We start from the raw sequence: 26,490 nt of genomic DNA on the forward strand, positions 1-26,490 counted from the left end.
CCACAACCTTGCTATAATCACTTCCAGTAGCGTTTTTTGTGTGTTGATTCTTTGGGATTGTCTACAGACAACCCTATGTCATCTGCGAATGAAGACAGTTTGTCTTCCTTCCTAATCCATAGGTCTTTTATGTCCCTTTCTTATCGTAGTAGCTAGACTTCCAGTATAATACCGAATAGGAATGAGTGGTGAGAGCAGAGCTACCCTTGCCTCGTTTCCAGTTTCAAGGGGAAAACATCTAGTATGATGTTAGCTGTAGCTGTTTGGTCGTTGTTCTTTATCAAGTTGAAGTTCCCCTCTATTCCTAGTTTGCTAGTTTTTATAGTGAATGGGTGTTGTGTTTTGTCAAATGCTTTTTCTACATTTTTGGTCATACAATTTTTCTTCTTTAGCCTGTTGACGTAAGGGATTATATTGATTTTTGAATGCTGAATCAGCCTCCTATGGCTCCAATATATCCCACGTGGTCATAGTGTATAATCTATGTATACATTGTTGGGTTCAATTTGCCAATATTTTGAGGATTTTTGCATCTGTGTTCATGAGAGATATTGATCTGTAGTTTTCCTTTCTTGTAATAACTTTTTTGTTTTTATTTTTTTATTTTAATTTTTTTAAAGATTTTATTTATTTGAGAGAGAGAGAGACAAGGGGGGTGTGGGGGAGGAGCAGAGAGAGAGGGACAAGCAGACTCTGTGCTGAGCTCCATGAGGGGCTCTATCTTGGGGCTTGATCTCATGACCCTGAGATCATGACCTAAGCCAAAATCAAGAGTTGGTTGCTTAACTTACTGAGCCACCCAGGTGCTCCTCCTTTCTTGTAATATCTTTATCTGGTCTGTTAGGAGCATAATACTCTGCTTATAGAATTGGTTGAGATGTGTTCATTCTGCTTTTATTTTCTAAAAGACATTTGTAGAGAATCAGTATTATTTTTTCCTTCAGTGTTTGGTAGAATTCATCAGTGAAACTATCTGGGTCTGGTGCTTTCTGTTTTGGAAAGTTATTAAGGATTGATTCAATTTCTTTATATATGTGCCTATTCAGAGTATCTGTTTCTCCTTGTGTGAGTTTTGGTGGACTATACTTTTCAAAGAATTGATCTGTTTCGTGTAAGTTATCAAATCTGTGGGAATAGAGTTGTTTACAATCCTTTATTCTTTTAATGTCCATGGGCTCAGTAGTAGTGGCCTCTACTGCCTCTCCTTCAGTTCTAATATTAGTAATGTTTTCTTTTTTTTTCTAGCTAGACAAGGGTTTATCAATTGTATTGATCTTTTCAAAGAACCAACATTCTTGGTTTCATTGAATTTTTTTCCCCCTCTATCACTTTCCTGTTTTCAGTGTCACTGATTTTTTTACTTGAATTTTTATTTTTCTGCATTAGGTTTATCTTTCTTTCTTTCTTTCTTTCTTTCTTTCTTTCTTCTTTTTAATATTACTCTTCTTTCTATAGTTTACTGAAGTGGAAGCTTAGATTTTGATTTGAAATCTTTCTTCATTTGTAATGTGCACATTCAATGCTAGAAATTTCCCCTCTATGTGCTTCTTTCATTGCATCCCACAAACTGATGTTTTATTTTCATTTAATTAAAAATATTATTTTAATTTTTTTTTTTGAGATTTCTCCTTTGACCCATGTTATTTAAAAATGTGTTATTCAGGGGCGCCTTTCTGGCTCAGTCAAGTAGAGCATGTGACCCTTGATCTCCGGGTCATGAATTTGAGTCCCATATTGGGTGTAGAAATTACATAAGTAAATAAATAAACAACCAACCAAACAAACAAACATCTGAGAGCACCTGGGTGGCTCAGTCAGTTGAGCATCTGACTCTTGATTTTGGCTCAGGTCATGATCTCGGGCTTGTGGGATCAGGCCCCACATCAGGGTCCGTGCTGGGTGTGGAGCCTGCTTGGGATTCTTTCTCCCTCTTCCTCTGCCCCTCCCCTCCCTCTCAATCAATGTGTTGTCAATCTCCAAATATTTTGGGATTTTCCAGCATTTTTATGCTAATTTCCAGTTTAATCTCACTGTAGTCTGAGAGCACACTTTGAATGATTTTTTTCTTTTGCGTTTATTGAGGAGTGTGTTATGGCCCAGAACGCAGCCTGTCTTGGTTAGTGTTCCATGGCAGTTTGAGAAATATGTATATTCTGCTTTTGGGTATTGTTCTGTTCTATATCCTTTCTTTCTTTTTTTTTTTAAGATTTTATTTTTAAGTAATCTCTACACCCAACATGGGAAACTCTGCGATCAAGAATCACACGCTCTACTGACCGACCCAGCCAGGTGCCCCACCTCTATGTCCTTTCTGACTCTTTGCCTGCTGGATCTGTCGATTACCAGTCGAGCTCTATTGATGCCTGCAAGTATGAGAGTGGATTTGTCTATTTTTCCGTGCAGTTCCACCAGTTTTTGCCTCACATATTTGGGTGCTCTGTTGTTAGGCACATACATCTTAAGAACTGTTAATTCTTCTTGGAGAATGATCCTTTTATCATTATGTAATGCCCCTTTTTGTCCCTGATAATTTTCTTCGTTGTGAAGTCTGCTTTGTCTAAAATTAGTACAACTACTGCAGCTTTTGTTGTTGTTGTTGACAGCAGTGATTCTGGTGAGTGGCTTTGGAGTAGAGAAGTTTCATTTTTTTTAAGATTTTATTTATTCGTTTGACAGAGAGCACAAGTGGTGGGGAGAGGCAAAGGGAGAGGGAGAAGCAGACTCCCTGCTGAGCAGGGAGCCCGACATGGGACTCGATCCCAAGACCCTGAGATCATGACCTGAGCTGAAGGCAGACGCTTAACCATCTGAGCCACCCAGGCACCCTAGAAGTTTCATTCTGTATCTTTGAAAAAAAATTTTACAATCCTGTCAGTTGAAAGATGCTTCCTAATCTCCAACCCTGCCAAGACCCCACATCCCCAGGTCTTATACCATCTAAACCAGAGCGTGAACTCCAAATTTGGTCCTTATTCAGCCCAGGAGTCCTATCTCCCAGCCTCCTCCTCCCTTAGACCCAGGAGTCCAGCCTTCCCACCCCTGTATCCAGACTCCAGCCCCACCCCTCACTACCCTGCAGCTTTCTTTTGATTTATGTTAGCATGGGATAGCTTCATCTCTTTTTTTTTTCTTTTAAAGATTGATTTATTTACTTTAGAGAGAGAGTGCAAGTGAGGGGAGAGGCAGAGGGAGAGACTCTTCAAGCAGACTCCCCCTTGAGCATGGAACCCCAATGTGGGGCTCAATCTCATGGCCCATGAGATCATGACCTGAGCTGAAACCAAGAATTGGACGCTCGACAGACTGAGCCACCCAGGCGCCCCTTCATCTCTACTTTAAAAATGTTTTAATTTTTAATTCTTAAAAAAAACCCACATAACACAAAATTTACCATCTTAACCATTTCTAAGTATACAGTTCAACAGTGTTAAGTATGTTGTTGTGCGATGGATCTCTATAGAACGTTTTTAATCCTGCAAAACTGAAACTCTATGCCCGTTAAGCAACAGCTCCCCACTTCCTCCTCCTCAAGCCCTGGCAACTATCATTCTTTCTGTTTCTAAGAATTTGCTTACTCCAACTACTCTAGCTACTTCATTTAAAAAGACAAATACACTTTGTGATTCCATTTATGACTAGCTTATTTCATTTAGCATAATATCCTCAAGGTTCATTCATGTTATAACATATGTCAGAATTTCCTTCCTTTTTAAAGGTAATATTTCATTGTTGGTCTGAACCACATTTTGTTTCTCCATTGATACACTTTGGTTGCTCCTACCTCTTGGGTATTGTGAATAATGCTGCTATGAAAATAGGTGTGGCAAATATCTCTTCAAGATCCTGCTTTCAATTGTATTGGATACTCAGAAGTAGAACTGCTTGATCATATGGCAATTTTATTTCTAATTTCTGAGGGACCACCATACTGTTTTCCATAGTGGTGGTACCATTTTACTTCCTACCAGCAGTGCACAAGGGTTCCTATTTCTTCACATTCCTCTGAATCCTTGTTATTTATTTTTTAAGATTTATTAGAGTGAGCACAGCAGGGGGAGGGACAGAGAGGGAGAAGCACACTCCCAGCAGAGCAGAGAATCAGACATGGGGCTCAATCCTAGGACCCTGGGATCATGACCTGAGCTGAAGGCAGACATTTTGACTGAACCACCCCGGCACCCCTGTTTTTTTGGTAGTAGCCATCCTAGTTAGTATAAAGTGATTCCATCCCTTTACTTTTAATCTATGTCTTTATATTTAAGGTGGCTTTCTTGTAGATAATGTGTAGTTGGGTCTTATTTTTCAACTCAACTCTCTCAGTCTCTGCCTTGGTGTATTTAGGTCATTTACACTTTTTTTTAAAATTATGATATGTTAGTCACCATACAGTACATCATTAGTTTTTGATGTAGTGTTCCATGATTCATTGTTTGCGTATAACACCCAGTGTTCCATGTAATACGTGTCCTCCTTAATACTCATCACCAGGCTAGCCCATCCCCCCACCCCTCTCCCCTCTAAAACCCTCAGTTTGTTTCCTAGAGCCCATAGTCTCTCGTGGTTCATTTCCCCTTCTGTTTACCCCCCCTTCATTTTTCCCTTCCTTCTCCTACCTGTCTCCCTGCTATTCCTTATGTTCCACAAATGAATGAAACCATATGATAATTGTCTTTCTCTGCTTGTCTTATTTCACTTAGCATAATCTCCTCCAGTCCTTCCATGTTGATGCAAATGTTGGGTAATCATTCTTTCTGATGGCTGAGTAATATTCCATCGTATATATGGACCACATCTTCTTTATCCATTCATCTGTTGAAGGGCATCTCGGTTCCCTCCACAGTTTGGCTATTGTGGACAATGCTGCTATGAACGTTGGGGTGCATATGGCCTTGCTCTTCACTACGTCTGTATCTTTGGGTAAATACCCAGTAGTGTAATTGCTGGATCATAGGGTAGCTCTATTTTTAAATTTTTGAGGGACCTCCACACGGTTTTCCAATGTGGCTGTACCAACTTGTATTCCCACCAACATGTAAGAGGGTTCCCCTTTCTCCACATCCTCTCCAACATTTGTTGTTTCTTGCCTTGTCAATTTTTGCCATTCTAACTGGCGTAAGGTGGTATCTCAGTGTGGTTTTGATTTGAATTTCCCTGATGGCTAATGATGTTGAACATTTTTTCATGTGTCTGTTAGCCATTTGTATGTCATCATTGGAAAAGTGTTCATATCTTCTGCCCATTTTTTGATTTGATTATTTGTTTCTTGGGTATTGAATTTGAGAAGTTCTTTATAGATCTTGGATACCAGCCTTTTATCTGTAGTGTCATTTGCAAATATAATCTCCCATTCTATGGGTTGCCTCTTTGTTTTGTTGACTGTTTCGTTTGCTGTGCAGAAGCTTTTATCTTGATGAAGTCCCAAAAGTTCATTTTTGCTTTTGTTTCCCTTGCCTTTGGAGATGTGTCGTGAAAGAAGTTGCTGTGGCCAATGTTGAAGAGGTTACAGCCTATGTTCTTCTCTATGACTTTGATGGATTCCTGTCTCACATCGAGGTCTTCCATCCATTTGGAGTTTATCTTTGTGTATGGTGTGAGAGAGTGGTCAAGTTCCATTCTTCTGTATATAGCTGTCCAATTTTCCAGACACTATTTATTGAAGAGACTGTCTTTTTTCCACTGGATGTTTTTTCCTGCTTTGTCAAAGATTAGTTGACATAGAGTTGAGGGTCCATTTCTGGAGTCTGTATTCTGTTCCATTGGTCTATGTGTCTGTTTTTGTGCCAGTACCATGCTGTCTTGGTGATCACAGCTTTGTAGTATAACTTGAAATCAGGCAATGTGATGCCCCCAGCTTTGTTTTTCTTTTTAAACATTTCCTTGGTGATTCGGGGTATTTTCTGGTACACAAATTTTAGGATTGTTTGTTCCAGCAGTTGGAAAAATGTCATTGGTATTTCGATCGGGATGGCGTTGAAAGTGTAGATTGCTCTGGGTAACATAGACATTTTAACTATGTTTATTCTTCCAGTCCATGAGCATTGAATGTTTTTCCATCTTTTTGTGTCTTCTTCAATGTCTTTCATCAGTGTTCTATAGTTTCTAGAGTATAGATCCTTTACCTCTCTGGTTAAGTTTATTCTGAGATATCTTATGTTTTTTGGTGCTATTGTAAATGGAATTGATTCCCTAATTTCTTTCTTCAGTCTCATTGTTCGTGTATAGAAATGCAGCTGTTTTCTGAGCATTGATTTTTGTATCCTGCCACATTACTGAATTGTATGAGTTCCAGTAGTTTGCAGGTGGAGTCTTTTGGGTTTTCCATATAAGGTATCATGTCATCTGTGAAGAGAGAGAGTTTGTCTTCTTCTTTGCCAATTTGAATACCTTTTATTCTTTTTTGTTGTCTGATTGCTGTTGCAAGGACTTCTAGTACTATATTGAACAATAGTGGCGAGAGTGGGCATCCTTGTCATGTTCCTGATCTTAAGGGAAAGGCTCTCAGCTTTTCCCCATTGAGAATGATATTTGTTGTAGGCTTTTCATAGATGGTTTTTATGAAATTGAGGAATGTACCCTCTATCCCTACACTCTGAAGGGTTTTAACCAGGAAAGGATGCTGTATTTTGTCAAATGATTTTTCTGCATCAATTGAGAGGATCATATGGTTCTTGTCTCTCATCTTATTAATGTGTTCTATCCCACTGATCGATTTGTGAATGTTGAACCACCCTTGCATCCCAGGGATGAATCCCACTTGGTCGTGATGGATAATCCTTTTAATGTACTGTTGGATCCTATTAGCTAGGATCTCATTGAGAATTTTGGCATCCATATTCATCAGGGATATCGGTCTGTAATTCTCCTTTTTTTGGATGGAGTCTTTGCCTGGTTTGGGGATCAAGGTAATACTGGCCTCATAGAATGAGTTTGGTAGTTTTCCTTCTGTTTCTATTTTTTTGAAACAGCTTCAGGAGAATAGGTATTATTTCTTCTTTGAATGTTTGGTAGAATTCCCTGGGGAATCCATCAGGCCTAGACTCTTGTTTTTTGGGAGGTTTTTGATCACTGCTTCAATCTCTTCACAGTTAATTGCTCTATTTAGATAATAAATTTCTTCCTGTTTCAATCTTTTTTTTTTTTTAAAGATTTATTTATTTATTAGAGAGAGACAGCCAGTGAGAGAGGGAACACAAGCAGGGGGAGTGAGAGAGGAAGAAGCAGGCTCCTAGTGGAGGAGCCTGATGTGGGGCTTGATCCCAGAACGCCGGGATCACACCCTGAGCCGAAGGCAGACGCTTAACGACTGCGCCACCCAGGTGCTGTAGTTCCTGTATCAGTCTTGGTAGTTGATAGATTTCTGGGAAGGCATCCGTTTCTTCCAGGTTGCTTGATTTATTGGCATATACTTGTTGATAATAGTCTCTAATGATTGTTTCCATGTCCTTGGTGTTAGTTGTGATCTCTCCCCTTCCATTCATAATTTTATTAATTTGGGTCCTTTCTCTACTCTTTTGAATAAGTCTGGTCAGTGGCTTATCGATCTTATTAATTCTTTCAAAGAACCAGCTTCTAGTTTTGTTGATCTGCTCTACTGTATTTGTGGTTTCTAATTCATTGATCTCTGCTCTAATCTTAATCGTCTTTTCGTGCATGGCTTAGGCCTGTTCTTCTGTGCCATCTCCAGCTGTTTAAGGTGAGAGTATAAGGGCTGCATTTTAGATTTTTCTTTCTTTTAAGTGAGGCTTGGACGGCTATGTATTGCCCCCTTAGGACTGCCTTTGCAGTGTCCCATAGGTTTTGGACTGATGTGTTTTCATTCTCATTGGTCTCCATAAATTGCTTAAGTTCTTCTTTAATTTCCTGGTTTACACAATCATTCTTAAACAGGATGGTTTTTAGTTTCCAAGTGTTTGAGTTTCTTCCAAATTTTTCCTTGTGATTGAGTTCCAGTTTCAAAGCATTGTGGTCTGAGAACAGGCAGGGAATAATCTCAGTCTTTTGGTATCGGTTGAGACCTGTTTTGTGACCCAGTATATGGTCTATTCTGGAGAAAGTTCCATGTGCATTAGATAAGATTGAGTATTCTGTTGTTCTAGGGTGTAGTTTTCTGTATATATCTATGAGGTCCATCTGGTCCAGTATGTCATTCAAAGCTCTTGTTTCTTTGTTGATTTTCTGCTTAGATAATGTCTATTGCTGAGAGTGGAGTATTGAGGTCCCCTACTATTAACGTATTATTATCTATATGTCTCTATTCTGATTAAGAGTTGGCTTATGTATCTGGCTGCTTCCCTGTTGGGGGCATAGAAATTTATAATTATTAAAGGCTGTATCCAACAAGAGGATCTAAGAATAATACAGTGTCCTTCTCTAACTACAGTCTTTAGCTTAAAATCTAATTTGTCTGATATGAGAATTGCTACTCCAGCTTTCTTTTGAGGTCCGTTGGCATGAAAAATGGTTCTCCATCCCTTCACTTTTGATACGTCTTGATGTATCTTTAGGTTCAAAATGAGTCTCTTGTAGACAGCAAATGGATGGGTCATGTCTTTTTATCCATTCTGCAACCCTGTGGCATTTTATGGGAGCATTTAGGCCATTCACATTAAGAGTGATTACTGAGAGAGATGATTTTAATGTTGTCATGTTGCCTGTGAAGTCCTTGTTTCTATAGGTTGTCTCTGTAAATTTCTGTTCTGTATCACTCTTGGGGTCTTTTTATTTTATAGAACCCCCCCCCTTAATATTTCTTGTAGGGCTGGCTTGGTGGTCACATATTCTTTCAGTTTCTGCCAGTCTTGGAAGCTCCTTGTCTTCCCATCCATTCTGAATGACAGCCTTGCTGGATAAAGGATCCTTGGCTGCATGTTCTTCTCACTTAGTGCTCTGAATATGTCTTGCCAGCCTTTTCTGGCTTGCCAAGTCTCTGTGGATAGGTCTGACGTTATTCTGATGTTCCTCCCTCTGTACGTGAGGAATCTCTTCCCCCTCGCAGCTTTCAAGATTGTTTCCTTGGATCTAAGATTTGCGAATTGTACTATTATATGTCGTGGTATTGGTCTGTTCTCATTGATCTTGGGAGGGGTCCTCTCTGCCTCCTGGACATGAATGCTTGTTTCCTTTGCCAGATTAGGGAAGTTCTCAGCTACAATTTGTTCAAATATCTCTTCTAGATCTCTCTCTTTCTCCATCCCCTCAGGGATGCAGATGATTCTGACATTGGAATGTTTCATTGAGTCAGTAATCTCCTGTAGCCTTTTTTCTTGAAAATGGAGCTTCTTTTCCCATGTTTCTTCTCTTTCCTTCTTTTCTATCATCTTATCCTCTAACTCACTAATTCATTCTTCTGCCTCATTTACCCTGGCAGTCAGAGCATCCAGTTTAGACTGCATGTGATTCATAGAATTCTTAATTTCTGCCAGATTCATTCTCATTTCAGCCCTTAGAGATTCTATATTTTCGTTAATATTTTTCTCAAGCCTATACATCACCTTGACCATTGTTACTCTGAACTCCATTTCTGACAATTTGGTTATATCCATACCCATCAGTTCTGTGGCAGAGGCTTCAGTTTCTGTTTCTTTCCTTTGGGGGTTCCTCCTCCTTGTCATTCTGATGAGGAGAGGTTGTGGGAATGTACAGAGCCCAAATTATTGACCAGGACCCAAGCAAGATGCATTTGTTTTATAGGGACCTTAGGGATGTGGGCTTCTTGTTCTTCCAGCCTGCCTTACGGGGGAGGGGCCTGCCTTGCTGATACTCAGGCAACCCTGTTTGGTCAGAGTTGCCCTGTCCTGGGCAGGGGGAGGAGGCACAGTGAGAACGGGTTTTTCAGGGCTTTTTGTTCTCTGGCAGCTTTCCGTTCTCTTCTGAGAGTCAGAGCAGCAGTGACTGTATCCAAACCTCTGTCTCAGAACAGAGAGATCACAGTCTGCTCTTCACTGAGCTCTCCAGGCCACATTGACTGTCGGTGCTGCTAAAAACCCACAGCATCCTGGGTTGTGCGCCCCACAGTCACTCTCCCAGTCCTCGCTCCCAGGGCTGGCACGTTTCTGCCCTTTGTGTTTCTAGAACCACCAGCCGCCCCGAGTTCCCACACTCCGGTTTCAGTCTGGTTTCCCCGCGGCTACTGATCTGCAGTCCGCGAGTCTGGCCTGCTCCCCAGTGCAGGAGGCTACTGCTTCCCGGTGCCTGAGCGCGGCGGCTCCCTTCTCCCTTCCGTTTATCTTCCTATATCTGTGCGAGGACTCTCGGCTCCCCACTTCGTACCTCTATACCCAGCGCCGGAGATGTTCGTTTGTAGAGATCCAGATGTATCTTCCTACGTCTCAGGCTGATTTCGTGGGTGTTCAGGATGGTCTGGTAGATATCCAGCTCGATTCAGGGGACCAGATGAAAAAGGGGCCCCCTACTCCTCCACCATCTTTCCCCAGGTCATTTACACTTGAAATGATTACTGATGTCATTGGATTAAAATCTACCATATTGTAGCTGTTTTTTTACCCATTGTTCTCATTTTTTGTTTCTTCTAAAGACTCCCAAACTTTTTCTGCCTTCTCTGGATTCTTTTGAGCAAATTTTAAGATTCTCTCATAGAATGTCAATTTTCCTTATTTTACAAAATTTTTACTGGTGGCCCTAGGGTTGGCAGTTTACATTGGCACTACTCTAAGTCCACTTTTACATAACACTATACTGTGCTTCATGGGTAGTGCGGATACCTCATAAGAGAGCATTTCCAATTCCTTCCTCTTGTTCTTTATAACATGGTTGTCATTCATGTCACTTATGTATAATCACCAAGTACATTGCTGCTGTTTTTTATTACTAAATTGTAATTCCAGTATAGTTAACATACAGTGTGTTATGTGAATTTCAGGTGTACAATGTAGTGATTCAACAATTCCATACGTCACCAGTGCTCACCATGACAAGTGTTCTCCTTAATCCCTGTCACCCATTTCACCCCCCCAACCATCAGTTTGTTCTCTATAGTTAAAAGACTCTCTATAGAGTTTGTTGGTTTGTCTCTCTCGTTTTTGTCCCCCCTTTAGTTATTTCTTAAATTCCACCCATGAGTGAAATCATATGGTATTTGTCTTTCTCTGACTTATTTCACTTAGCATTATAGTCTTTAGCTCCATCCACATCATTGCAAATGGCAAGATTTCATTCTTTTTATGACTGAGTAGTATTCCATTGTGTATACATACAACATCTTCTTTATCCATTACTATTGATGGACACTTGGGCTACTCACCAGTAGTTTGACTAGTGTAAATAATGCTGCAATAAACATAGGGGAGCATACATCCCTTTGAGTTAGTTTTTGTATTATTATTATTTTGAACAGTTTTCTGTTAGATCAATTATGCACAAAAAAAGTTAAAGGTGTTATTTTACCTTCATTTATTCCTTTTCATTTTCCCTTCACGTGGATCAGAGTTTCTGACTTGTACCATGTATTTTCTTTCTTCCTGAAGAATTTCTTTCAACACTCCATGCAAGGCAGGTCTACTGGTGACAAATTCCCTCAGTTTGTGTCTGAGAAAGTCTTTATTTCTCCATTTTTAAAGGATAATTTTGCTTGACACAGAACTGTAGGTTGGTGGTGTTTTTACTTTCACCACTTTAAAGATTTCATTCCACTCTTTGTTTGCATGATTTGTGAAGAAAAGTCTGATAAATTTTTATCATTGTTCCTTTATAGCTAAGGAGTTTTCCTCCTCCAGCTTCTTTCAAAATTTTTTGTCTTTGGCTTTCTTTTTTTTTTTTTAAGATTTTATTTATTTATTTGACAGAGATAGAGACAGCCAGCGAGAGAGGGAACACAAGCAGGGGGAGTGAGAGAGGAAGAAGCAGGCTCATAGCAGAGGATCCTGATGTGGGGCTCGATCCCAGAACGCCGGGATCACGCCCTGAGCTGAAGGCAGACGCTCAACCACTGTGCCACCCAGGCGCCCCTGTCTCTGGCTTTCTGCAGTTTAAATATAATATGCCTAGGTGTCGATTTGGGTATTTATTCTGCTTGCTGTTCTGAGCTTCCTGACATTAATTTTAAAATCCTCTCAGTCATTATTACTTAAAATATTTCTTTTGCTTTCTGTTTCGATAGTCCATTACACATATGGTACACCTTTTGTAATTGTCCTTTGGTTCTTGGGTATTTTTCATTCTTTTTTCCCCTCTCTTTGCATTTCAGTTAAGTTTCTATTGACATATCTTCAAGTTCACTTGCCTCAGTGACAAGTCTGCTGATGAGGCCAAAGATATTTTCATTTCTGGTACAGTGCTTTGATTTTTAGCATTTACTTTTAATTCTGTCTCAGGTTTCAGTCTCTTGGTTATTATTCATCTATTCTTGCATGTTGTTTGCATGTTCCATTAAAGCCCATGGCATGTTAATCATAGTTATTTTTAATTTCTGTTAATTCCAAAATCATTGCCATAGGAGTCTGGTAGTATTGCTTGCTTTGTCACTTCATATCATATCTTTCTTGCCTTAGCATGTTTTGTAATTTTTTGTTGAAAGTTGGGCATGAATGGTCAATGGGCCTTTAGTGTGAAACTTTATCTGAGTGTATGGGAGTTTCAGTTGCTCTGCATCTTTAACAGTTTATAAAATTTTTGAACTATTCTCCTAGGTGACATGCCACTACACTATTGGAAAAGATGTTGTGCATCTTTTCATGTGCTTATTTGCTTTCCAGACATGTTCTTTGATGATGTGTCTATTCAAATCTTTTTAAACTGGGTTGTTTGGGGGGGGGGAGGTGCCTGGCTGGCTCAGTCAGCAGAGCATGCAACTCTTGATCTTGGGGTTGTTTGAGCCCTGTGTTGGACATAGAGATTACTTAAACAACAACAAACGAGTTGCTCACTTGCTGAGTTTGGGGATTTCATTATATATTCTTGATATATTCAAGATAGAAGTCTTTTATCAGATGTGATTTGGAAATATTTTCTTCCTAGCTCTTCATTCTTTCTAAAGTATCTTTCAAATAGTGTAAATTCTTATTGTTTAAAAAACTATGATGTATAATTTTTTCTCTATGACTGTTTTTGGTATCCTAAGAAATCTTTTGCCCAATGCAAACACAGAAATTGTTTCCTCCTAGAAGTTAGTTTTATCATGTATGTCCATGATTAATTCTGAATTAAACTTTGCATGAGGTATAAGGTATGTCTGGAGTTGTTGGGTTTTATTTAAGCATAGGAATACCCATGTTTAGAAAAGAGTATCCTTCCTCTATTGTCTTGCCTTAGCACATTTGTAGAAAATCAATTGACTAAAGTGTGAGTATATTTGTGGGCAATCAATTCTGTTCCATTGATCTATCTTTAATGCCAATACTACACTCTTGATTACTACCAGTTTATAATTTTAAAATCTAACTGGGTGAGTCTTCCAACTGTTGCTTTTCATAGTTGTTTTTTTATTACTCTGGTTCTTTTGCCTTTCCATATAAATTTTAGAATCTGTTTATTGACTTCTACAAAATATCCTGCTGGAATTTTGATTGGAATTGCTTTGCGTCTACAGATCAGTCTGGAGAGAAGAACTGAAATCTTAACAATATTGAGTTTTCAATCCATTACATTTTTTAAGGTCTTCTTGATTTCTTTCATCAGCATTTTGTAGTTTTCAGATTTTAAAAAAACAGATTTTGTAATAGTTATACCTATTTCATGGGATTTGGTGCTACTATATAAAGTTTAAAATTTTCAAATTCCAATATTTTATTGCTAGTATATAGACATACAACTTTTTGTATATTGACCTTGTATCCTGTGAACTTGCTAAACTCCTTTACTTCTAAGTAGGTGGGTTTTTTTGTTTTTGTTTTTTTTTGGGGGGTTTTTTTTTGTAGATTCTCTGGAATTTAATACAATCTATACTATCATTTTAAGTATAAAGTTTTACTTTCTAATCTGTATGCCTTCCTTTTATGGCCTTACTGCACTGGGTAGGACCTCAAGTATATCTTTGATCTATCTTTATGCCAATACTACACTCTCTTGGAGGAAGTAGACACAACATATGATTTCTTGAAATTTGCCAGGACTTGCATTATGGTTCAGAGATGGTCAGTTTGGCAAATATTCCCAAGACTGTATTCTGGAGTTGTTGGGTATCTCTCTCTCTCTCTCTCGAATCAATTAACTCACGTTCGTTAATTATATTACAATTATCTATATCCTGTTGCATTTTTTTTTTCCTGGTCTGCTTGTTCTGCTGAAGGAGGTGTGTTAAAATCTCTGTGACCTTGTCCATTTCCTTTTCAGTTTTGTTTATTTCTGCATCATGGATCTTGAGGTGTGTATCAAGTTGGAGTTATAACAGGTTAACTGAATCTCATCATGAGATAATTCTTTTATTACAAATAGTACCATTTTGCCTTGAAGGGTAGTTTTTCTGAAATTAATGTAACTGTACCAGTTGTTGACCTTGGTAACCTCCCTCTTCACTGGTCTTTGAGCTTCTCTCATTGTGTTTGGCACAGAGTAGAAAATGACAAATAAATGATGTGCAGATGACTGCCATTTAATTTTCTATTTTTCAAATGCGAGATAACTATATAGGTGATTTGTATTTCCCCAGTGTTTCATTTCTGCCTAATCCATGTTTTCCTACACATTGATTTTTCACTGCTGTATTTCATTATATAAACCCCCATCTTATTCAGTTTCATGCCTTCAAATATTATCTTCCAAATTTGTTTCTAGTCTTGATCTTTCTTTTGAGCTCTAGATTCCTATAACCTACTATAACCTAGACTCTACTCACATCATTTCTACCTTTGATATATAACAAATCTCAAATTTAATGACCAAAAGACAATTCTTGATTTCCTAACCCTTCTTCTCTCCCAGATTTCCTCCGTTTTTAGTCTTCTGTATCTTCCCATTACACCACTGCTGTGCAAGAACCAAACCAAGATGGAAATACATTTAGATTTGTGTTGAGGTACAGGCAGGAGGACTGATTTGACTGGGGTAAATATGGTGGGATATGATTTAGAGGAAATCAGAGGCAGGGGCCTGTAGACTGTGATAAGGAGTTCACATCCAGTGTGAGTGTTAGAGGAAGCTACTGGAGGATCTGGCAAGCAGGGAAGACCAGCTAGAAAACAGTAGTTCAAGAGAGTTAAGATGATGGAAATTATAGGAGTAGTAATGGAGAAAGATGAACAGATTTGGAATTTATCTTAGAGCTAGAGATGGTACAACTTGCTGCTGGACTAGATGCAGGGATGTGCAAGAAATAGATGTAGGTCAAAGGTGACTTCCTGTCTCTTGTCCCATAATCTCCCTTTCCTTCTGGACTTCCTGTTTAGTGTATATTAGATGCTTTCATCCCATCTCCCAGGATTTTTGCCTGCTCTTTCATAGTTTCTATTAATTTATCTCCATATCCCATTGTAGGTGATTTTGTAAGATCAATCTCCCAGTTCAAAGTCTCTCCTGTTGTGTCAAATCTGCCTTGATAACTATCAAATTTTCAATTATAGTACTCATTTATGGATCTTTCATGAAATTTGCCTTTTTTATATTTAATTATCTTAATCATATTACTTTACAGTTGTTGAGATTCTTCTATTTGCAGTTAAGAACTAATTCTGTTTGCAGCTCCTGACTTTTCTTCCTGGTAGTTCACTCCCTCCTATAGAATGTCTGTGTAAGCTTAATCTTAGAATCTTTCCCCCTATGGTAGTCCAATGGGACCCTAATCTGAAACTGTCCCTAAATGGCAATTTTATATTTGCTTCTGCTGGGGTCCCAGAATTGTTATTTTCTTGATTTGTGGTTTCTACAGTATACACTTAGCATAAACCCAGACCTTAAGCTTACCTGTGGTACAAGTCTAGGACTCTGATTTCTCACAGACTGTGTTTCTGGGCTGATGGACAATTTGTGGGAGTCCCATTTGAATACATGAGCTCTATGATGCTTTATAAAGGGAATTAAGTTATAGTTCCATTTTCTGCTAAAACCTGAACCCAAGTCTCTTGTCCCTACACAGGTTATAAGATCTCAGCCCCTACATTCTTCAACGGAACTTCACTGGTTTGAGGGAATCTACCACACACTGGCAGGAATTCTTAAAGTAGGAGGCAATTTTTGTCATTTTAGAAATGACGACTGACACTGATTTGTGTGCCTAGCAAACATTTCTATTAAGTGGCAAAACTCTATGTTTTTGCTTTATAGATTCACAATGAGTATCTGGCACTTGGTAACAGATGTTTCTGCAATCAATTTCACTTTAGATTCCACCAATGCCAGTATATATTCTGAGAAACTGAGATCTACCTTTAATCAAGAGGTATAAGATTGTATTGGGATTAAGTATTTCTAACAGATGTGCAATGCCACACTAGCTGCTCTTCTATAACTTCTATTAATTACTTAGTTACCCCACTTTTGCCTCTATTTTGTATAGTTCATAAAGTGTTATTAAAAGTATTTACTTTTGAATAAGCTTATATAACCACCCAGAAGGAATAAGGCTATACTGCACTGGTTCAATTGGTCCCAACATCAGAGACTTACCCATGTTACCATTATAATAAGCTCTTGCTGAAAGACTAGAATAGTTTTTTGGGAAATGTTTGTGGATATATACATGTAACAAAATTATACCCAGAACCTCAAATTTTAGTATTTCTTTAGTGCTAATAATGTAAGATTTTCCTGTAAATATTACTGATGACAGATTATTTTTAACTTTTTGAAATTTTCCATAATAAACACAAAACAAGGGAACTAGTACAATGGACCCATTACTCATCTTAAAATATTAACATTCTTATGCTTATTTTGTTTCCCACATGCACACTTTTTTTAAAAAGTTAGTTAACTACCCTATCCTTATCACATCCACAAAATTAATATCATGTACCAGTCAGTTCAGTTTTCCCTATGTATCCAACAGTCCTAAGCTAGACTACTGTGACTTTAAATGGGTCAATTAACTGAGAACACTTAGTTCTTACCTGTTTAATTTGGAAAGCTGCAATGTGTGATTTTAATTTTATACAATTCAAAAGAGGGTTTTTGTTTGTGTTTGGTTTTTTTTTAAATATTTTATTTATTTATTTGACATGACAGAGACAGCCAGCGAGAGAGGGAACAGAAGCAGGGGAATTGGGAGAGGAAGAAGTAGGCTCCCAGCGGAGCAGCCTGACGTGGGGCTTGATCCCAGAACGCTGAGATCACGCCCTGAGCCAAAGGCAGACGCTTAACGACTGCGCCACGCAGGCGCCCCTGTTTTTGTTTTTTAAATGTTACAGTCACACTAAGTCTTCCTCTGACCTCCAACCCATCTTTTTCCATTGAGGGGCAATCACTTTGGTGTCTATGCGTGCTACTAGAAATATTTTACGCTCTCAAAACTTAAACTATCTAAATATCTGACCTTTCAAATTGGAAAAAGACCTTTAACTTTTATGGTGTGAATTCTTTTGCTCCTTCCTATTTCTTTAATTATACATTGTTGCCTACATATTCTTAGAAAACATGGGTTATTATGAGCTATGTTAAAATAGGCGGCTTATGTAAATGGCAAATATTTAACTCAGGTATACTGGTTCAGCTACCCAGTGCTATTACGATGGATGTTCTAGATAAGAATTTCCTTTTGTCTTCTATAATCTGAATATAAATACTAAACAGTGAAGAAATAACCATTTAGTAAGAAAAAAACATGAGCTTTTTTAGAACCTTGATAACTGAACTAATAATTTTGCTTTTTCTAGTGGTATTTCCTACAAATAACACACAGTTGCATATATTTTACAGTTTCAATCTTGTTTTTTTATTCTCTGTGGAATGCTAGGTTTAATGTTACAGTATGGTTGTCAAAGCTACTGAAATGTGACAAATGTCCATGTCTAAATGCTGCAGAACAGTATAACTTTAATGATTTTAAACAAAAAAGTTGTTTTACAGCTGAGGTCTGATGGTTTTTAAACCGATGCCTATATGTATGGCCAGCCACAAACCTTGGGGATGTTTATTACCTGTACACGTATATACAAATATATCCCATACATATCTATGCACATAGGCATGTATTAATTTATGTGTGAAATTTATAAAATTATATACATACACATACATGCATATCTATATACATATACCCACCCTCACCATTGAGCTCACTTTTCTAACACTAATCAGCTTCATGCCCAATTATTATTGCTGCCCAGTATAACTACATGATTTTAGTGCCAATACCAAGCACCTTGTAGGATGCAGGATAGGTATGTCTGTGCATATAGATATGTGTATTTATGTATGTTTGTGTATATAAAGGAATTATTTCTCCCTTTTATGCTTCGGTCATGCATTACTACAATAAACAGTCTTTTCACCATAGGTTTTGGAATTCTAAACAGTGTAAAATCTACTTCTGGAAAACTGTATATGTTCATAGTTACAAAAAATATATTATATATATATGAATCATATATATATATGATTGAAACCTATTGAGTACATATGTTCTCTGAATCTGGCTATATCCTAGCCATTAGATAAATTAAAAAAACACCCTATTAATAGGATGTTATGATAGCCTTAAATAGACCATTACCTGTATTTAGAATAGTTGATATATTTTAAAAGTTGACAAAATGATGTTAAAGATTTGAAAAACACTATGCATCTGCATTAAATATATAAAGGTTTCCACCAAGGGCCAGGTTCAATTCATTGTCTAAGATTTTCATGTTCTAAGAGTGACCAATATCATAGTCATTATTCTTAAAATTATGGCTCATTAAGGCTTTTATACAAAAAAAGCCCTATTTTTAATCATTTATAAAAACAAGTTCTATTTAAAAGAAAAAATGTACATGAACATTAAAGTACTCATGGATATTATCCTGTACAAAGTGACTATGTAAAGATAGGAGGCTCGTTCCCAGTAAGAACACCTCATGGTAGCACATGTAAACCTGGTTTGGTTCCTCTGCTCTGCAGCTATTCAGCATGTAAAATTTAAACCATTTCACATTAACACTTAAATTTAATACAGTGCAAATATTTGAGAATAACTTGTTCCCCCCAGTGAAACAAGAACCAGCGTTATGCTGAATATTCTTCAGATCTATTTACACATTGAGCTAAAAGTTCACCATAAACTTTGAAATTTGCTGAATATCAGCAGAAATATAACTGAACTAGCAGCAATTGCATTTACAATATTTGATGGTTACTTGAGAGAATGCATAAAATTTTCCAGGCTGTATTCTGAATCATATTGCTCTTGATCCCAAAGATCACTCAGGTTTTCAAGAATTGATTTCATACTTGCTTTTCCGGAAGTAGAGGTGTCAGCTTTTTCTGCTTTGCCATCCTTAAGAAAAATTGGCAGAAAGATAAAATGAAAGATGATGAACTTCAGAAATAACATTGCACTCATTCAACAGAGTTAAACACTTCAAGTGATGTGCAGGTTTGTGATCTCATAAGATAACCTATTTTCCCACAGTCCTAACAGTTTTATCATTTTAAGCTTTTTATTTAGGAAGAATTATAAGTACAAAGAACTCATACTCATTGTTAATTGTATATATATTAGATGAATAAATTATCAGCTTTTCTCCCAAACCATTTGAGAGTTAAGTTGTAGATATTATGCCTTTTTATCCCTAGACAGGAATCATCCTATATTCTTAAGAACAAGGATGTTCTCTTACATAATCAACATATAATGATCAAATTAAGGAAACTTAATACTGCTATACAGTCCATATTAAAATTTTGCCAATTATCACAAAAAAGTCCTTTATGGCAATAGCTTTTGCTTCCTTGGAACATCGCACAGTTCTGCTTGCTAAAAGTCACCCATAGGAATATTCTTTCAGACAGAATAAAAGCTATTTGAAAATAGCAATCCAGGTTTCTTTGAGCCTTCTTTTTTGTAGATTACATGTATCTTATTCAACCTTACTTACATGACATGACTGAACAACCTTCCTCTACCTGGGCCATCTCTTGAGTATTTACTTATTAATTACCGTTTAAAATGCAGCACCCAGCACCAGACATAATATTCTAAATGTGGGTTTAACACAGAGTACAATGGAACTACTTTCTCTCATATTTGGACATTACAATTCTTAGAGCTAGTTTAATTATGTAAGGTCATTTCTCACCATAATTTATACTGAGTGTGCAGTGGATTTTCTGAACCTATGCAGGACTTTAAATCCAACACTATTGGTTTTACATTATTATACCCATATTTCTAAGCTGTTGCATCTTTTGATTATGGACTGTTATCTAATGTATTAGCTCCATCATCCAAAATAACAATAATGGCTATTTATTGAGACTCTATATTAAGTACCTTTTCTAAGTGCTTACATATACTATTTAATTTTATCTTCACAACCATGTAGTGATACCAGCATTTTTATCCTCCTAAGGGCACAGAAGTTTCTGAGCAGACAAGTTAATTTGCCACAGGTTACGAGTTAATAGGCAGGGCAAGAAACACAGACCCGGTCTAGCTGACTTCAGTGATAGCTGTCATTTAGCAGGAAAGGGCTAAGAAACCTTGAGGCAAGACACTAAAGACAGCAATCAGAAAGTCAAAACAAGAGTTTTATCTGGACATCAAAAATTCCCTCAAAGGGTTGCCTAGTTAAAGTGAATGCCTTTTGCTGCTTTCTTTAATACTTTCACCAAGCAGTCCCAGGAAGTCTGTGAACACATTAAAGATACAGCAAATTGTGTAAGTTCTTTACCTTATCAAGAGTAAACAGATCAAGAAGTTGATCTGTCCCCATACTCTGCAGACTAGAATTCTCTTGGCTAATAACAGTATTTGCTATGTTCATCTTGAATTTCTGCAAACCCATTATTTTCTCTTCCAACGTTCCTCTCGTTATCAATCGGTACACGTTAACCACACGTTTCTGAATGACAAAAAGAAGTTAAACAACTGTAGTACAAAGAAACTGATAAGCTTTGAGGTTCACCAAGGCAGGGGGCTTCCATACTTGAACCAAGTACTTAACTACTATCTAGTTAGGATTGGATTTTCCTTCTCTGGCTTCATGAACTTCAAATTTTATTTTGCAGAGAATTAAGTATTAGGAAGGGACAGTGTCCAAGGTTTCCTTAGCCCAAGTACCTTATTTAATGCATGAAGAAGTGGTGCCACAGATTGGATGACTTCCTAAGGTTACAACACTTAGCATCAGAAAAGGAACTTAAACCATGACTTCCTGGCTTTTTTGGGTGAGTATTTTTCCCAGGGTACAAGATAACACCTGTGAGTGATGACTTTTTACCTGCCCAATGCGATGGGCCCGGTCCATGGCTTGTAGATCACGCATAGGATTCCAGTCGTGTTCCACAAATACTACTGTGTCAGCGCCTGTTAAGTTAAGCCCCAGGCCGCCAACATGAGTTGTAAGTAAAAGAACATCTATGGATGGATCATTATTAAACCTAAAAGTATAGATATTAGAAAATAAAATTAGTACATTTCTAAGGTTTCTGTAATAAACTTGACTGTTTAAAGAGCACAAATGAGAACACTACTTTAAAAATCTATGATATGTGGGAGGTGCCTAGGTGGCTCAGTGGGTTAAGTGTCCAACTCTTGGTTTTGGCTCAGGTCATGATCTCAAGCCCCACACTGAGCTCCACGCTCAGGAGGAGTCTGCTTGAGATTCTCGTCTCTTTCCCTCTGCCCCTCCTCCCACTTGCATGCTTGCTTGCTCTCTCAAATAATCTTAAAAAAAAAAATGTGATATGGGGGTGCCTGGCTGGTTCAGTCAGTAGAGCATATGACTCTTGATCTCAGGGTTGTAAGTTCAAGCCCCACACTGGGCACAGAGCTTACTTTAAAAAAAAATATGTGGACATTTCTGTGACCACTTGAGATGAAACGATCTTCTTTTAATGTACATATATATTCAGTAATATAAAGAATGTATTCTAGAAATTTCACAAAAAACAAGTCAACTGGGTTGTATTTTAGGATGCCAGATAAAAACTAACTTGAAAAAAATGTAATTAAACACTAATTAAGACAAAACCCAACTATGAACCTTTAACATGTAGAGACAGAAGATTTGGGCGAAAGGGTAGATCAGTCAGGAAAACTAGAGGATGAGGGGGTTGCTACTATTGTGCTAATCCTAGAAGATACGGATAAAAGTTCTGACATCTAATAACTTCTAGGAAAAAGAAAAACTAACATTATTACCAAACTACCATTTATTCCATTCTCACTATGAATCTAAGGATGTGCTTTTGTACTTTATGTGCATTACGTTGTTACGATAGCTCCATAAGGATATCATCATTGTCCTTATAGATATTATCATTTTTGATAAATAGGCCCAACAGAACAATGTCTAGAGTCAGGAGTCAAACCTGGGTTTGTCTGCCTCCAAAGCCCCTTTGTGGGTCTCTAATACTACTATGCCTAACAATCTCTTAGAGATGCTTGTAAAACAAACAAACACCTCACTCTTAAAGTCAGCAGGTCTGGGACAAAACCTAGGAATTTCCATTTAAAAACCCAACCCCTGAGGTTTCTAAAGTAGAGAATGCAGACCACACTTTAACACTGCACTCACCAATTCTGCTTCCTACCTGGGCCGGCTTCCAACTTGTTCTCAGCAGAGACACAGAGATGTTAGAGATCAAGTAGCTAAGCCACTTGTTTGCTTCCTCCTACCCTAACCCCCAAAAAAGGTAAGGGAGAAAGTCGTTGTCTCTATCTTTTGTTGATGCCTTTAATTTCTTCCATGCCCTTCAGAGCGCTTTCCTAGTATTGTCATGCTTTTTCTCTAACTAGAACTATTCAATTGTATTTCTGGAGTTCTGTATTTTAAAATGGGTTTAGTTGTGTTTTGTTATTGTATAATTCAACCCATGTGTAGATATTAAGTCAAAGAAAGTTTCATAAGGCAAACGTCTATTTAAGTAATAACTGACTATAGCTTGCTTTCTAAGACTTTTAGAAGCCACTTACCGTGAAACAATGGAATGCCTCTGACCAGGAGGTATGCTGCCATCTAATCTCAGGTAAGTGACAGAGGGTAAGTGAGGTTTGAGAAGATCATGTTCCACTATATCAAGCATGCTTTTAAGCTGACAGAAGATCAGTATCCTGTGCTGGGCCACAACGGACTCTGTGCCACTCTCTGAAGTGCTGCCATTTCCCAAACCACAGTCCAACAGCAACTTTAAGAAAGAATCAACTGTTACACAGGTATTCAATAAAGTAGGCAACCCATTTCGCTGTGACAAATACTTCTCCTGTGGTAAGGAAAGGTTAAGCTTATCTGTCACCTGGGAAGCAGATCAGCACTCTGGGCTGTAACCTGTTAACCTGCACCCTCTGGAACTAGTTTTTGCGGTGTTCAGGCTTAGAATTTCCTGAACACCTCTTCAGGAGGTTCTCGAATAGGCCCTTCTCCCCTTTCCTGAGTTACCCAAGGCTCACTAGAGTCTCAATAAATGTTTATTAAAAATGAAGATCTCCATGGGGCGCCTGGATGGCTCAGTCAGTTGAGTGCCTTTGGCTCAGGTCATGATCCCAGGGTCTTGGGATCAAGTCCCACATCGGGCTCCCTGCTCAGCGGGGAGTCTGCTTCTCCCTCTGCCTGCCACTCCCCTTGCTTGTGCTCTCACTCACTCTCTCTGATAAATAAAATCTGAAAGAGAGGAAATGAAAATCTCTGGCAAGATGGTTCATGAAAAGTTATAAAAGAACAGACTGGGGATGCCTGGCTGGCTCAGTCAGTAGAGCATGTGACTCTTGATCTCCGGGTCCTGAGTTCAAGCCCCACATTGGCTGTGGAGCCTACTTAATTAAAAAAAAAGAAAAGAAAGAACAGTATGAAGAAAACATAATGGAGCAGCTCAATCTGGCAGAAATCAAAATTACAAAAAAGAGAACCAAAAGCATCTAGTGAGATCTCCTGGATTCCTGAGCTTACTACTATAGCTAGCGACCAGTATCTTTAACAGGAAGAACTATGCTGCTGTAGATCTTTTGTAGTTCCAGCTACATCATGGTTTAGTGCCTGGCACACAACAGGTACAATAAATGAACAAGTGAACAAAATCCAAGAGAATCATGTAGATATCTTTTTGGGAAACTAAAGTACCCAGTATTAATCTTCATTCCTAGGACCATAAGATAGTGAATTCTGTCCAAAATGTAAGATCTTAATGCAAGAGGCTTTCTCTTTTCTACTCCTGAAAGTTACTTAGAAAACCAAAAGCTCAGATGGGCAAGATAACCAAAAGGCCACCCAGGTAAACTCCAAATTCAATGTAAAACTCTTAGAGTATTGTGCAGAAAAAAGCTAACATAACAGACCTGAAATGCTTTTCTTAGAAAGTCCAACTTGCAAGGTCTGTCCTTAGCTAAAACAGATCTTGCAACTTGCGTTTTGAGTCTTTCCATTGTTTCCTACCTGATAAGGGTAGCCTACTATGCTTGAACTGTTGTGCAAACAATATGATTATACTGAGACTGGCTTGCTTTCTGGGAGTCTAGAATTTTGGAATCTACATGATCAGACCCAATAAAAACTTTGGGCACTGAGTCTCTAATGAGCCCACCTGGTAGGTTGTCATATTTGATGCTGGGGGAAGAACAGATGTTCTTTCTCTTCTACCTTAGTAGCCCTTAAATTATAAATTTTAATTATAAATTTTAATTAGATTGCCCTAATCTTTCCCCCCTCCTTGATATAGAGTACACATAGGGTATACTACCAAGGAACTCCTCCAGGTAGACTAAAGAAATCTGATAAATGTAATTATCTCTATCCCTTACCCCTAAATCTGCAATCAGATTCCTATCTTTGTTCTTAAAAATCTGGGGTGTTTTAGGAGAGTATAACTGGGTGGTACTACGTATAAAGACTGTGATATCAGTGGAACATTCTACATGGCTTCTTTATATAAAAGGAATTCTAGAGAGTGAGAAGTTATCAGAATGTGTGTCACGCACATTCAATTATCTTAATCCCTTAGGCAACAATATCAAACCTTCCAGATAACGAGTCATATTAAGAACATCCACCTAAAACTTCTCCCAAGTCCACACTTACCATACAATCTTCCTAATATCTTCTTCCAGTGTAGCTATCCTACTGGATGTATATGAACTCATCTGACATAAATATTCTTGTCTGGCAGAACTGGCTTTCTCATTTTCCCAATAATGTCTTATAACCTGAGTTTGCCCTGAGAGACTGATGAACTCCAAGTATTCTGGCAAAATCTAGTTTGCAGCCTTGAAAAATTGATTACTAGAGTCTAGAAAATGGTTACCAAGACCACCTGATATGGGTGTCTGAGAGGCCAGCTGCCTCCCTAGAGAGTAATTTTATCTTGCCCTCATATACGATGGTTTCCAGATTCTTTTGATCTTCCACTTAGAGTTCTCAGAACTATAAATGATACTCAAAATCTGGTGTGACAGATATAAAAAGACAGTGAAACTACGATGCTCTCATTTTGGCCATTACATTATTATTAATCCCGCCCAAGATCATATGAGCTTTATTTACCAGTAACTAAGTCATACAACAAGTTTATAGTGAACCTGCCATCAAATCAAACTCAACTTTACACTACATGAAATGTTTGCCAAGTCTGACAGAATCTGTACCTTAGTTTAAAACTGACTTTGCTTAATTAAATTTTACCTACAGTTTCAGTTCACCAATCCAGTATTCTGAGATTTTAAAATTCTGGCAATATTAGATAATTCTGGCACTATTACTTGCTGATAAACATGTTTATATTTCTAGTGCCAGATTTTTTAAAAAGCAAATAAGACTTCTCCCCTAATTCAGAGAACAGACATATTTTAGATGAAAGCAAGCTAGTTCTTTCTCCCCTAAGACAGAACCTTTGACTGAATGGCTGAAAAGACCTGGGAAAATGGAAAAGACGGGTTCTAGAAAAGTACTCCATAAGTATGGCCGGAAACAATCTGGGCCTAAGCTGCAGAGTTCCTAAGCATTTTAATTCCAGACACTTCAGAATAACAAGAAGCATTCTAAAATGAGACATCAGTTTAAGTACTAACTGCAGGGGGAAAAAAATAATGTGCAAAAGGATAAACTAAAGCATATAATTAAAGTGGATGAAATTAAACATTTTTTGGAAATCTAATTAGCTGATTCCTTGACTAAGTTTATCTTACGGCTTTATCTAATGTATCCACTATGTGGGCACCTAGATGGCTCAATCAGTTAAGCGTCTGCCTTCGGCTCAGGTCATGATCCCAGGGTTCTGGGATCGAGTTCCACATTGGGGGCAGTCTGCTTCTCCCTCTCTTTTCCCTCCTCCCCACTAGTGCTCTCTCTCTAATAAATGAATAAAATCTTAAAAAAAAATCAGCTATGTTAAGAAAATTGTGAACATTTTATATACAAAATTTGGTCAAATAAAACTATTCTATATATAAACAATCTAAAGGCAGTAAGTCAT

At 37.9% G+C, this 26,490-nt stretch overlaps 1 protein-coding gene across 1 annotated transcript in view; it reads right to left on the bottom strand.

Annotated features, from left to right (window-relative positions):
- Nucleotides 1–16,783: 16,783 nt before the first annotated feature.
- Nucleotides 16,784–26,490, bottom strand: part of BTAF1 (B-TFIID TATA-box binding protein associated factor 1) — a 116,347-nt gene continuing 106,640 nt past the window's right edge. Inside the window, exons 35-38 of the mRNA XM_045810056.2 lie at nucleotides 23,006–23,217; nucleotides 21,309–21,468; nucleotides 20,760–20,930; nucleotides 16,784–19,363 (exon numbers count right to left, since the gene is read on the bottom strand). Coding sequence (XP_045666012.1) covers nucleotides 19,220–19,363; nucleotides 20,760–20,930; nucleotides 21,309–21,468; nucleotides 23,006–23,217 — 687 coding nt within the window. The 3' untranslated portion in view covers nucleotides 16,784–19,219. The remainder of the gene's footprint in view (nucleotides 19,364–20,759; nucleotides 20,931–21,308; nucleotides 21,469–23,005; nucleotides 23,218–26,490) is intronic.

The sequence above is a fragment of the Ursus americanus genome, chromosome 6 (assembly GCF_024610735.1).
Source record: "Ursus americanus isolate L20-20 chromosome 6, mUrsAme1.1.p, whole genome shotgun sequence".
Lineage (NCBI taxonomy): Eukaryota > Metazoa > Chordata > Mammalia > Carnivora > Ursidae > Ursus > Ursus americanus.